General features: G+C 43.4%; 1 protein-coding gene across 1 annotated transcript in view; it reads left to right on the forward strand.

Annotated features, from left to right (window-relative positions):
- Window positions 1-14604, forward strand: part of LOC127053293 (inter-alpha-trypsin inhibitor heavy chain H3-like) — a 56216-nt gene that overhangs the window by 26471 nt on the left and 15141 nt on the right. The window contains exons 8-12 of the mRNA XM_050957762.1: window positions 5805-5973; window positions 6871-6996; window positions 9843-10024; window positions 12781-12966; window positions 14016-14155. Of these exons, the coding sequence (XP_050813719.1) occupies window positions 5805-5973; window positions 6871-6996; window positions 9843-10024; window positions 12781-12966; window positions 14016-14155 (803 nt within the window). The remainder of the gene's footprint in view (window positions 1-5804; window positions 5974-6870; window positions 6997-9842; window positions 10025-12780; window positions 12967-14015; window positions 14156-14604) is intronic.

Genomic DNA, 14604 nt, shown 5'->3' on the forward strand with positions numbered 1-14604 from the left:
CTAGACAGTCTCCTCCCATTCTGTATGTGTGAAACTGATTGTTCCTTCCTAAGTGGAGCACTTTGCATTTATCTTTATTAAACTTCATCCTGTTTACCTCAGACCATTTCTCCAATTTGTCCAGATCATTTTGAATTTTGACCCTGTCCTCCAAAGCAGTTGCAATCCCTCCCAGTTTGGTATCGTCCGCAAACTTAATAAGCGTACTTTCTATGCCAACATCTAAATCGTTGATGAACGATTAACTCCGGATTAACTCCGTAATTAATACTTTCCAGCTTTCAGCCATTTCATAACTGAGGTCTGGTATTGGAACTTTGGCAACAAACTGAATTGGGCTATGCTACAGGCATGCTGACTGCATTCGTGTCTATGCTCTGCAAGCCTGAACTGCATGGATATTTTTTCCCAGTTTTAGCCATTTTATATCTTTGTGTCTGAATTTCTCTTTAGGCCCATGCTAATGCTGTGGACATAACATAAGGTTTGCCTTTTTTGCTGAGGCATTTGGCAAGGAGCTAGAAAGAACATAAGATAGGATGTTTGATCATCTGGGAGTTGTAATGTAGTCAGAGGTGAAAGTAAGCCAGTACAGGCTGGTACAGAGGACCAGTAAGAAAAGGTGCAGTAGCTATCAGCAAGAAAATGGAGCATTCTCTCCTTCTCTGACTCTGCTTCCTGGCTCCAGCAAAATTGAGGGTCCGGGAGCCCAGTTCCACGAATGTTTGGAGCCAGGTCTTCCCCCTGGCCCCACCTGCTGCCCCCCCGCGCCTCCCCTGAGTGTGTCCCGGGCCCCCTTTGCTGCCCCCATGCACCTCCCTGGGTCCGAGTGTTTGTCTTTCCCCATCCAGGGCAGCTCCATGCTGCCTGCCTGCATTAACTGCCGCCACAGGGTCCTATTGCCCCCCTTCACTACGGCCAGGGCAGTCTGCCCTTCCCACTTGGACCCTTTCATTTTCCAGTGGGACCCTCAACCAATACAGCCACCTCCCTGCCCGCAGTCACTGCTCTTGCCCCACACTGGGCAAGGGGCAGCCCCAGTGAGGCTACAGTGAGGGGCAGCAGCGGGCAGGAGGCGCACATGTGATGGCAACCGCCCCCCCCCGGCATGACACCCACTACAGGGGAGACGAGGGGGATTCCTGGACCTGAGAGGGGCCCTAGGAGCATGTGCAGTGACAGTGGGGGGGGGGTGAGTGTGCTGCCAGGGGGGAGAAGGGGGTCTCTACCCCAGAGCTTGCTGCTGCCTGCAGGGAGAGGGCTGGGGGGAGTCCTTCTCTCTGGCTCCAGTCCCAGGGCAGCCTGCCTGCACCCCAAACTCATCACCAGCCCTGACCCACCCCAGAGCCCACACCCCCAGCCAGAGCCCTCATCCCCCTGCACCCTAACCCTCTGCCTCAGCCCTGAGTCCACCCCAAACCCCTCATCCCCAGCCACATCCCAAATCCACCCCCAGCCTCACCCCACAGCCCTAACCCTTGCTCCCCCTCCCTCCACACCCCATCTTATCCCCAAACTCCCTCCGAGAGCCTGCACCCTGCACCTCTCCTGCACCCCAGTCCCCTGCCCCAGCGCAGGGCCTGCACCCCAGACCTCCTCCCCCACCCAAACTCCCTCCCAGAGTCTTGGGCAGGTGGGGGGTGGAGTTTGGGGGGGCAGAGTTTGGGCAGGGGCAGGTTCTGGGCACCACCATTTCTACAAACCTGCCACCCCTGCCAACAAGAGCTGGTGCGCCATACTGGGGTGGACCGGCTTTCTGAGGCAGCAATTGAAAGGGCTGGAGCCCAGGGCCCTTTAAATTGCTGCCAGAGCCATGAAGTAGCGGCTGCGGGGCTCGAGTGGCGATTTAAAGGGCCCAGGGCTCCTGCTGCCGCTACCACCCCAGGATCTTTAAATTGCTGTTGGAACCCCACTGCCGCTATCCCAGGGCTCCGAAGACAATTTAAAGGGCCTGGGCCCTTTAAATAGCCCCCGGAGCCTGACGGAACCCTGGGGTAGTGGTGGCAGGGCTCTGGTGGCTATTGAAAGGGTTCGGGGCTCCTGCTGCCTATACCACCCTGGGCCCTTTAAATAGCCACCGGAGCCCTGCCGCTGCTACCCCAGGGCTCCAGCAGCAGGGCTCCAGAGACAATTTAAAGGGCCCTGGAGGGTAGTGGCAGTAGGCGCCCTGGATCCTGCTGCTGGAGCCCTGGGGTTCTGTAGGCAATTTAAAGGGCCTGGGGCTCTGCTGCGGTAGCAGCAACTAGAGCCCCAGGCCCTTTAAATTGCCCCATTTAAATTGCCCCCGAACCCCAAGGCTCCCAGCCAGCTCTGCAGCTGGGAGCTCAGGGGGTGATTTAAAGGGCTTGGGGCTCCCAGCTGCTGCTACCACAGCCCTAGCCCTGGATTTAAAGGTCCTGGGGATTTAAAGGCTCTGCCTCTTCCGGTGGAGGCCACGCCCCTTCTCCAGATTCTGGAGTACCGGCAAGTCCTTTAAGTTACTTTCACTCCTGAATGTAATGGAGTCATGCTGGGAATGAATTATTGTTGCAGGCACTGGAATTTAGCAGTTCAGTGTAATTGTTGGTTGTGTTTGTGTCATAAACAGATAGCTAAGGGTTAATGTCTCTTTCACCTGGAAAGGAGTAACCTGAAACACCTGACCAGAGGACCAATCAGGAAACAAGACTTTTTCAAATCTGAGTGGAGGGAAGTTTGTGTGTGAGTCCTTTGTTCTTTGGTCTTGTGCCTGTCTCTCTCTCGGCTATGAGAGGATTTCTGTCTCTTGCTTTCTAATCTTCTGTTTCCAAGTTGTAAGTACAAATATAGTAAGGCAGTAAGGTTTATATTGTTTTCTTTTGTATTTACATGTGTGTAGTTGCTGGAGTGTTTTGAATTGTATTCTTTTTAAATAAGGCTGTTTATTCATATTTCTTTTAAGCAATTGACCCTGTATTTGTCACCTTAATACAGAGAGACCATTTTTATTTATTTTTCTTTCTTTTTACATAAAGCTTTCTTTTTAAGACCTGTTGGAGTTTTTCTTTAGTGGGGAACTCCAGGGAACTGAGTCTGTGCTCACCAGGGAACTGGGGAGGAAGAAGTCAGGGGGAAATTTGTGTGTGTTAGATTTACTAGCCTGACTTTGCATTCCCTCTGGGTGAAGGAGGGGGGTGGGGGAGAGATTGGCTCTCTCTCCTTGTGTTTCCAGGACTGGAAATAGAGAGGGTGGAGTCCCTCTGTTTAGATTCACGGAGCTTGCTTCTGTGTATCTCTCCAGGAACCCAGGGAGGGAACACCTGGAAGGGAGAAGGGAAGGGAAATGGTTTATTCCCCTTTGTTGTGAGACTCAAGGAATTTGGGTCTTGGGGTCCCCAGGGAAGGTTTTTGGGGGGACCAGAGTGCCCCAAAACACTAATTTTTTGGGTGGTGGCAGCTTTACCAGGTCCAAGCTGGTAACTAAGCTTGGAGGTTTTCATGCTAACCCCCATATTTTGGACGCTAAGGTCCAAATCTGGGAATAGGTTATGACAGTTTGTCATTACTGCAAGAGGCATTCAGAGCAGGGGATGAACACTCCTAGCATGTGTTAAAAACTGAAATAAGTACATGCATTGTAATACCAGAGTATTGCTAGAACCGGTTGGGAATTTTTGAGCAAAATGTTTTTAATTCAAAACTTCTTATTCATCTAACCTGCAAATTTCCACAGGAAAAGGTTGGTTTTGACAAATTTCCTATTCTGAAAAAAAATCAGAAATGTTTTGAAATCGTCAAAACTTCCTATTTTTGACATTTTTGAAATGTGAGGCTCCTTTTTTGGTTTAAAATTTCAGTTAATTTATAGTAAAAATAAATAATTAAAATTATTCTGATTAGCCTTCTTAATTTAGAACATTTTGGTATTATAGATATTAAACATTTTGACTGACCAAAACCAATGGTTTTTTCCTCAGATTATTGGTTTGTGAACATTTGAGATTTTGACTTTGTCACAATTTGGAACAGGAAAATTTTTCAAAATCTCAAAACTTTTCTCAGGATGGGAAAACTATTTCTCATCCAGCTCTAATTGTTACACAGTGATCTTTGCTTCTAACAGGCAGACCTGTTTCTGTGCTGTGTATGTGGATATGTATATGTATTGTGGCAATTTGTATAAATATTATTACATACAACAATTACATTAAAAACATTATTTAGTTTCCAAAATCAAGTATATGACAGTAAATGCTAGTTTACGGTAATCTGTGCAATGTAATTCCTACTCTTACCCTCCCTCTGCACTGAATTAATAAGGGGTCAGATGGAAAAGCAGTAAGTAATCATGTCATTAAAGTCTAGATCCTATGCACAAGGGGGCAGAATTAACACTGCACAGACAACTGTAAATTTAGCATTTTCTAGCTTTAGAATGTTGGACTTTGCAACCTAACTAGCACAGATTTTTAAATGTAATTTACAAGATTTTGTAAAAAAAAAAAACAGTAAAAACAAATATGATTAAATTAATCTGTAATGTACCCCTGTGCATAATCATCAGGGTTTGAACACTGAATCTCCAGGACTGCAGCACAAATTTATGCCACTTGAACTAGAAGAAAACTAACTGTTTTAGCTGGCAGCAGCAGAATGCTGTTATCCCATAAGCGGGGAATAGGTTGCTGGGACCATCTGCTGGATCTGGATGGGTGGCTGAGGTGGGGAGACCAGCTCAGTCCTTTCTTTTCTTCTCCAACCCCCAGTAGTTTGGGGAACTCCTGCCCCATATAGTACCCAAAAAGTCAGAGGATGGACTGCTAGGGTTATTTACTGGGTCTGGAGAGAATATGGTTTAGAGAAGAGGAGCATGGCCAAGCACTTCCCCACCTAACTCATCCCCACACTCACCTCTGCTACAGCTGCTCTGGCAGTTTGCAGAGTTTCCTGTACAGTAAGGGAACCATGAGCCCATCTTTTTATAATGGTCAGGTATTATTTTGGCAAGCTGACAACTTTTTCATTTGCAACTGAGAGAAGGGAAATGACCATTTTCAACAGTTTATAATTAAGGGTACATCTTCACTGCAGAACTAGCTTAGCCTACGTGAGCAGCACCTGGGTTAATCTAGTCCATGTCTGAGCAGCCACAGGCTGCAAAACCATACCTCAGCTACTGGGTCCTCACTGGTGCTGCACTACCCCTTGTGTGTTGCTAGGACTTCTGGAGATATATCCCATCATTCTTTGTGCTGCAGGAAGCTGAGCTGCTCTATGATTCTTTCCCAGTGAATTGTGCAAAAACTTGTCTATCCTGAGCACATGGAAGGAATTGTGGGAAGGTATTGGAGGACTATTAGCACTCAAGTGGTTTAGCCTGCATCCTCACTGCAAAGGGAGGATGAGTGAAAGCAGCATCCAGACTCTAACCTATACCCTAGCCGGGCCAGCTAGCCCAGGTTTAAAGCACCAGGAAGCTTGGGTGACAGGTCTTTGTTATATGGATGGGAGGGTGTGGGTGAGTACGGGGTAACACCGAGGTAAGAGCCCCGGTTAACTTTACAGTGAAGACATACCTTAAGATACCTACATGAAATGTCACGATACCAATGAAAAGCATCTCTTTAGCCTGAACACTGTTTCCCTGCCAAATTGCAACGTTCTGCAGCAAACAATGGAGGCAGGAGAGCATCTCAAAAAAGGTTGCAAGAATATCTTCTTATGGAAAGCATCAGGTAATTTAAGAATAGGGGTTGTTACTAGCTATCTCTGTAATAAAATATGAACAAGCTTCAGATTTCTTGTTCTCATTTGTTTCTTTTAATAGTGATTATTATTTGTTCTAGACAAAGGAAGCGCTCCTCAAAATATTGGATGATGTCAAGGAGAATGACCACTTCAACTTTATCTTGTTCAATAACAGGATAATATCCTGGAAGGAATACTTAGTCAAGGCTACCCTAGATAATTTGAAGGAAGCACAGAAGTTTGTTAAATCCATAAAAGCCACAGGATGTAAATATCACTAAATTTTAACATACCTTTCTCTAAAAAAAATTTCATAATAAATGCTTAGCCTTTACATCTTTCCTCCAAGGATCTCAAATACGGGTTTTATGAAACCATGTTTTCACTAGTAAGCTAAATAACAAATAATTAGTGTTACTCTTTGGCAAACAATGAATATGACTAAGAGGAAATGGAAGATGTGTTTGCTGATGGACAATTGACTCCAGCAGAAGAGAATAGGAAGGGATCTCAGGATCTGAGGAAGATGGCAAGAAAGAATCTAGCCAAAGATTGGGCATAGGAACAGGATCTGGGGCCACAGAGGGCTTGTGAGGGAGTCATGAGCAGAAAGGAGGAGTAGGAACTTGACTGAGCTGGTGTTACGTGAAAGACTGCAGCACGTAAAGGTGGCAGAAGGGATCCCAGCCAACAGGATGGAACAAAGAGGGATGTACAACATTTGTTCAAATGTTTTAAAGGCTTTGTAAAAAGCATTTAGCATGATTAAAATTATACAATGAGCCAAATTAAAATGGCTATAACCATTAGCATAGTCGTATGATAAACCTCAATGCTACTGCACGTATAGCTTGGTTTCCTGTTAGACATGCATAGTAAACATGTAGAAAGCAATTGCAGGAATAACCTGATTACTCCCTCATTTGATCTGAAGTTGTTGAGGGCCAGAGCACCCCATGCTAATATAAAACCACTCTGCATATTTTTTTCTGTCTGTGCTACTGTCACATAGCTGTGAGTAGAAGCAGTCAACAGTATCCTTCACTCCTAGAGGGGCTTTTAGGCTGTTGGTAGGCTTGGAACAGTCTGGACTGACACACAGTGGAACACTGTACAAATTTGTACTTACTCTTGTTCTGTTTTCTGTGGTCATGTCTCTTGCAGCGACAAACATAAATGATGCTTTAATAAGAACAGCTGAAATGATGAATGAAGCTCACAAAGAGAAGGTTTTGCCTGAGAGAAGCTCCTCTACAATTATAATGCTGACTGATGGGAATCCCACTAGCGGTGAGTGTTCATAGTTATGCTGCCTGTGGACATCCCACTGTTGGTTCGAGCATCTGTAACTGCATCCCTGTGTTCAGAAAAGGGCAGACAAATAAACAGTGTCAAGTTTTTAAACTGCTTGTACACAACTGCTAGAAGTATAAATAATAAGATGGGTGAACTAGAGTGCCTTGTGTTAAAGGAGGATATTGATATAATAGGCATCATAGAAACCTGATGGAGTGGGAACAATCGATGGAACACAATCATTCTGGGGTACAAAATATATTGGAAGCTGGGCCGGCTTTAGGGCGATTCCCCTGATTCCTGGGAATTGGGCCCCGCGCCTAAGAAGGCCCCACAGTGTCCAGAAGAGGGGCCCTGCACACTCCACCAAAGTGCCGCCAGAAACAGTGGCAACCGATTGAGCTGCCAACAAATTGCTGCCATTTTCAGCAGCATTTTGGTGGCAGCTCTTTCGAATCAGGCCCTGCACGTCCTAAAGCCAGCCCTGATCGGAAAGACAGAACAGGTCGTGCAGGTGGGGGTGGAGGGAGAGGAGAGTGACACTATATGAAGATGTAGAATCAAATGAAAAGAAAATGTAGAATCAAATGAAGTAAAAATCTTAAATGAATCCACATGTTCCATAGAATCTCTATGGATAGTAATTTCATGCTCTAATAAGAATGTAACAATAGGGATCTATTATCGACCACCTGACCAGGACAGTGATAGTGATGATGAAATACTAAGGGAGATTAGAGAGGCTATCAAAATAAAGAACTCAATAATAGTGGAGGATTTCAATTATCCCCATATTGACTGGGTACATATCACCTCAGGATGAAGTGCAGAGACAAAATTTCTCGATACTTTAAATGATTGCTTCTTGGAGCAGCTGGTACAGGAACTCACAAGGGTAGAGGCAATTCTCGATTTAGTCCTGAGTGGAGCGCAGGATCTGGTCCAAGAGGTAACTATAACAGGACCGCTTGGAAACAATAATAAAGAATAAAATTGTCAAACACATAGGAGAATATAAATCGTTGGGCAAAAGTCAACATGGTTTCTGTAAAGGGAAATCATGTCTTACTAATCTATTAGAGTTCTTTGAAGGGGTCAACAAACAAGTGGACAAGAGGGATCCAGTGGACATAGTTTACTTAGGTTTCCAGAAAGCCTTTGACAAGGTCTCTCAACAAAGGCTCTTACGTAAATTAAGTTCTCATGGGATAAGAGGGAGGATCCTTTCATGGATTGAGAACTGGTTAAAAGACAGGGAACAAAGGGTAGGAATAAATGGTACATATTCAGAATGGAGAGGGATAACTAGTGGTGTTCCCCAAGGGTCAGGCCTAGGACCAATCCTATTCAACTTATTCATAAATGATCTGGAGAAAGGGGTAAACAGTGAGGTGGCAAAGTTTGCAAATGATACTAAACTGCTCAAGATAGTTAAGACCAAAGCAGACTGTGAAGAACTTTAAAAAGATCTCACAAAACTAAGTGACTGGGCAACAAAATGGCAAATGAAATTTAATGTGGATAAATATAAAGTAATACAATTGGAAAAAATAACTCCAACTATACATACAATATGATGAGGGCTAATTTAGCTACAACGAATCAGGAAAGAGCTCTTGGAGTCATCATGGATAGTTCTCTGAAGACGTCCACACAGTGTGCAGTGGCAGTCAAAAAAGCAAACAGGATGTTAGGAATCATTAAAAGGGGTCAGAGAATAAGACGGAGAATATCTTATTGCCCTTATATAAATCCATGGTAGGCCCACATCTTAAATACTGTGTACAGATGTGGTTTCCTCATCTCAGAAAAGATATACTGGCATTAGAATAAGTTCAGAGAACAGCAACTAAAATGATTAGGGGTTTGGAACAGGTCCCATATGAGGCGAAATTAAAGAGGCTAGGACTTTTCAGCTTGGAAAAGAGGAGACGGGGGGGATATGATAGAAGTATATAAAATCATGAGTGATATGGAGAAAGTGAGTAAGAAAGTTATTTACTTGTTCCCATAATATAAGAACTAGGGGGCACCAAATGAAATTGATGGGCAGCAGGTTTAAAACAAATAAAAGGAAGTTCTTCTTCACACAGCACACAGTCAACCTGTAGAACTCCTTGCCTGAAGAGGTTGTGAAGCCTAGGACTATAACAGCATTTAAAAGAGACCTGGATGAATTCATGGAGGTTAAGTCCATTAATGACTATTAGCCAGGATGGGTAAGGAATGGTGTCCCTAGCTTCTGTTTGTCAGAGGGTGGAGATGGATGGCAGGAGAGAGATCACTTGAGCATTACCTGTTAGGTTCACTCCCTCTGGGACACTTGGCATTGGTCACTGTCGGTAGACAGGATACTACGTTGGATGGACCTTTGGTCTGACCCAGAATGGCCATTCTTATGTTATCAGTCAGGTGCCACTCCTAAGAAGTGTCCAGAAAGCAAAGAACTCATACAGTGACCATAAAAATTATTTTGGGTAGCTATTCACTCCTATTCTGCTGAAGTTTGTCTATTTGGTTGAACCTTGAGACTATTTCTGGAAGAGTTAAAACATTATGGTCTCTCTCATTTTTAGTTGTCTTTAATTTAATTAAGAACTTTAACTAGTTTCCAAGTTAAAAATAGAAAAAAATGAACCAATCAAAAAAATAAAGCCAGATCCATTGCAACTGCAGTTGGGATTTACCTGTAGTATCTCTTCTCTCTAAGCTTGTACTTTCTCTCTGATAATTTTTTTGTGCGTGTATTTTAACCACATAATAGTATTTTTCTAAGCATGCTCTTTAAAGGGAAAGACTCTTCTCCATAAAATTTAATTGTTTTCTGTGCTTTAATGCAGGAGAATTGAACCAGGGACAAATTCAAGAGAATGTGAAGAATGCCATTCAAGGAAGATATTCCTTATATAATCTTGCCTTTGGCTATGATATTGATTATAATTTTTTAGAGAAGATGGCACTGGAGAACAATGGATTGACTCGTCGTATCTATGAGGATTCTGATTCAGCTTTGCAGCTACAGGTAGGAAGAAATACAACCACCCTAGCCACAAACTCTTACAGATATTAGAGTTTCTAACATACTTGTACTTTGATGATGTGCTTTTTCCAACATAGCTAACAAGTGATATTAGTAAACAAACATACTTTGTTAATGGTATCAAACATAATATATAGTGGGGAAACTTCTAAGAGCAAGTTTTAAAACTTGAGCATAAGAAATAAGACTAAAAAATTGTTTTTTCTGGTTATTCAGAAGTGGTGTTCAATTCCATTTTTTACGATCTTAAACTGCACCCATCACCATGCCTGGCTTATCACCCACTATGTCTCTTCAGGATGCTTGGTCATTAAAAACACAGCTCAGGTGTGCATCGTGAGGAAAAGTTAGTGTCTTATAGGTGGAGGATTATAGAAAATGGTTTTCACCACTAGTTTTAAACTCTCACTGGCCAGCCACAGTGATTTTGTATTGAGCTGTGCAATTGTATTTTCCTAACCAAATACCTTCTGCTACTTCCTTTTAGTGTTTAGAAAGTTGCCTGATAATTTTTGAAGCACAGGTCTGTCAAGTCAGAGTGTGAAGTGAAGGGGACCTGGTGGAGTCTTATTCCCCTTATTAAAATAAAGAATATGTAATACATGTGGATGAAGGTAGAAGAGAAAGGGGAGTTCCCTTTGTTCAATGTTCACCATCCAAAGTCATGTTCACTTTAAAGGAATGAGACATTAATCCAAAGCTTGTCTTTCTCTCCAACAGAGATTGGTCCTATAAAAGATATTACCTCACCCACCTTGTCTCACTAATCCTGTGGACAGATAATTTTTTTTATAATGCAATGTTGTGTTATCTTCTTCGTTCAGTATCCAGAGTTTGATAGAGAACATGAGAGCCCAATACTATAAAGTGCTGAGAATAACATGCAAAGTACTGAGCATCCTCAACTCTCATTAAATTCAGTGAGAGAGGTTGATGCATTCAGCTACTGTCAGTATAATAACCCCTGACTATGAAGCAATCACACCTCCTACTTGATCTATGTGTGTTACCCATACAGAGAATTTACAGCTGAACTCATTTTAGGTATATTGATCTTATGAATGCCTGGTGATATGAACCATTTTTCTGCAGTTGAAATAATCTTTCTGCCACTGAATGTGACTTCAGTCCCTTAGCCAATGTTCAAGTGTCTGTACAGGTTTGAAGAGACTGAGAGATTTGGTGGCAATAAATAAATAAATCAGGCACACTGTATGTATTTGTTGCCATTCATTATTAAGGCTGCGTGTCTGTCACAGAGGTCACGGAAAGTCATGGATTCCGTGACCTCCGGGACTTGTGCAGCAGCTGGTGCTGGCTCAGGGACTGCCCAAGCCAGGCAGCCCCTAGGCCAGTAGCAGCAGTTTGGATGTGTGGAAGGGGGCTCAGGGCTAGGGCAGAGGACTGGAGTGTGGGGCAGCGCTTACCTCAAGGTAGGGGGCTCCCTAGCTCCTACAGGCAGGTCCCTGCAGCTCCTAGATGGAGGGGCTAAGGGACTCCAAGCACTGCCTATGCCCACAGGTGCCGCCCCTGCAACTCCCTTTGGCTGTGGTTCCCAGCCAATGGGAGCTGCAGAGCTGGCGCTTGTGGAGAGAGCAGTGCGTGGAGCCCTCCTGCCACACCCCCTCTAGGAGCTGCAGAGAGATACTAGTTGGAGCTGGGTAGGGAGCCTGCCAGCCCCACCAACCCTCTCCCCTCAGGACCAGGAGGGGTCTTGGGCCGCTTGCCACTGCCTGGCCATCCCCGCCCCAGCACCAGCAGGGGTTTTGGGCTGCGCACCAGTGCCCAGCTACCCTTCCCCAACACCAGCGGGACTCTCAGGCTGCATGCCGCCACTGCCTTCCCCCTCCCAGCACCAGTGGGGGCCTTGGGCCATGCACTGCTCCCAGCCCCAACACCCACAGAGGTTGTGGGCCACCCTCCAGCACCTGTGGCCCCCCTAGCCCAAGTTTTAGTTAGGAGTATATCATAAAAGTCATGGACTGTGAATTTTTGTTTACTGCCCTTGACCTGTCCATGACTTTTACTAAAAATACCCGTGACTAAAATGTAGCCTTCCTCATTATGTACACTATTATTGACAGATTGATAAATTAATGTATGCATCATATCTGCTGTAATTTTGAGAAGTTCAATTTTAGAAACTCAGTCTCCATTTAGTTAATTAAAAGGAGTTTAAACTGGAAGAGCCACTAAAGATTTACACTTGTTAATGGGGTCGGGGGTTAATGGGAACACTCTGCTAGTAAAGAGGTAGCCAGATCGTTACCCACATCAGATATGCATGCTACATTATAGTGCTCATCTTTGATAGAAAGGTGTGGCTGTGGAAAGTAGTAAAAAAGCCAATGAAACACTCTTCATATATAGATCTCAAAGTGCTTTACAAAGGGGTAAACCTCATTTATCCTCATTATCCAAAACAGGGAAACTGAGGCACAAATTCTAAATGGATTAGAGAGGGTCACATCTGCAAGGCTGGGAATAGCCAGATTTTGGGACTCTTGGTCTGGTTTTCTTTCACTAGAACACACTGCCTTCTAATGTAAGTTTTCAACACGCAGTTTTGAATTAATATAAGCAGCCTGGCCAATCAATTCAACATGGAAATTTGTATGGTAAGACTCTTGGCTAGCTCCTAATGCAGCCCTTTGTTGGGCAGAATTTGAGTGCCTGTGCAGTACTACATCGCACAGACACTTACGTATTTGGATTTGATCCCTTTTTTCCCCTTGCAGAGTTTTTATGATGAAGTGGCCACTCCCATGCTTCGAGAAGTGCTGTTGCACTACCCTATCAATGCAACAGCTGAATTAACTCAGAACAATTTCAATCATTATTATGATGGCTCTGAAATTGTGGTGGCTGGACATATTATAGACAATCACCTGAACAGCTTTACTGCTGATGTGAAAGCTCAAGGTGTAAGTATTGGTTCTGCTGTGTGTTTATTTTAAGCAGTAGCCTGTTTTATAAAATGCCACGGCTTGAGACATACCAGAAAAATCCTGCAGAAAACATAAAAACAAATAAGAAGACTCTACATCCCCACTCTATAAATGGAATGTGTGTGACATATTTCAGCGGTCCTACTTATGGATAGCAGTTGCATAATCACCGCTAAAAAATTAAGTTTGACATCCACCATACAGTTAATGGGTAAACTTGCAGAAATACCTAACTTATTTAAAAGTATGTCTCTTTGAAAGTAAATTACATTTTTTTCTTTTGAAATGTTTACCTGCTGGCACAATGGTAGACAGTCTATCAAATGGCTCCTGTTACACTGACATATACGTCTCTCTACATGTGGTGGGTTGCCAGTGCCACCATTTCCTCACTGACAAATAAATCAATGTTGTTTGATCTGATAGATGGGTTCTAGCTCTCACCAAACATTCTCTAGTGGTAGTTTAGTGTTTCAGTACTTTCGGGAAGTGATAACTCAAAAGCATCCCACTATGAGATGAGCTACTATGAATTAGCAAAAAGGAGGTTAAATCTTCATGCTCTTGCATGCCATTGATTGAAAAGGAAGTCTGAGTATCCACTTAAATATCTCAATAACCCCATTGTTTCATATTTGATCTAAATGAAGTGTAATATCACTGTATTACCCTTGTATTACCTTATTTGGTAACACTGAGGTGCACTTGGCTGCTACTGTCATTGAACAGAGGTTAATAAAAATACAGAGGTGTCCCAGGATATGTTTGTTAGTGTCAGAGTATGGCATATATCCAGGAAGAGGTACCCAAAGCCTCACCAAAATTTCTTGTCTTATTTTCACCATTACAGACTAATTTCTTTATTGGACTATATCACATCAGTGTAATTAATTGCAAGTTAATAGAGACAATTTGTTAGTTGCTGGATTTCTGTATGTAAAAAATGCTCCCCGAATTGAAATACCTTTATGCAGTGATGAGATCATTGTAATTTTTGCAAACAGCAGATTCTTAATTCCTAACAGGCAAACAAGGATGTGACATTTACTGAACAAGTAGATATTGAAGAAACAGCTAAAGCTCTCCAACACCAGGAGTACATATTTGGGGATTACACTGAGAGGCTTTGGGCCTATCTCACCATCCAACAATTACTGGAAAAACGGTAAGCAAGTATAAAAAAGTATGCAGTTAAAATCGCTGTGGGTGTTGGTAGTGACCAAAGCTTGTTACTATCAGATAACAGTTGGTTGATGTGATATCAGTTCCCAGTAAACATGGATCCACATCATGAAATCCACTAAAGCATGTCAACCTCAGGAGAAGGGTCAAGAGACTAAATGGGCCATGGAAACTGAAAAATTCTCTCCTCTCTTGAAATGTTCCATTCAAATGAGAGCTGTGGAACATTTGAAGGACAGCATAGGAAATGATGCATTTGTGCTGCCACTTGTACCCTATAACTTCTGTGGATAAATAGAACACTTCGGGCTTTCAATCTGTAACCTTTCATCAGCACTTACATTCTTCCTAAATAAAATGACAAGGAAACCCCTCCCCCACCCATCCCCCACATCATTGACCATAACCAATTTGCTCTGCATTCCAATGGAA

This window comes from Gopherus flavomarginatus, chromosome 6 (genome assembly GCF_025201925.1).
Source record: "Gopherus flavomarginatus isolate rGopFla2 chromosome 6, rGopFla2.mat.asm, whole genome shotgun sequence".
NCBI classification, from domain to species: domain Eukaryota; kingdom Metazoa; phylum Chordata; order Testudines; family Testudinidae; genus Gopherus; species Gopherus flavomarginatus.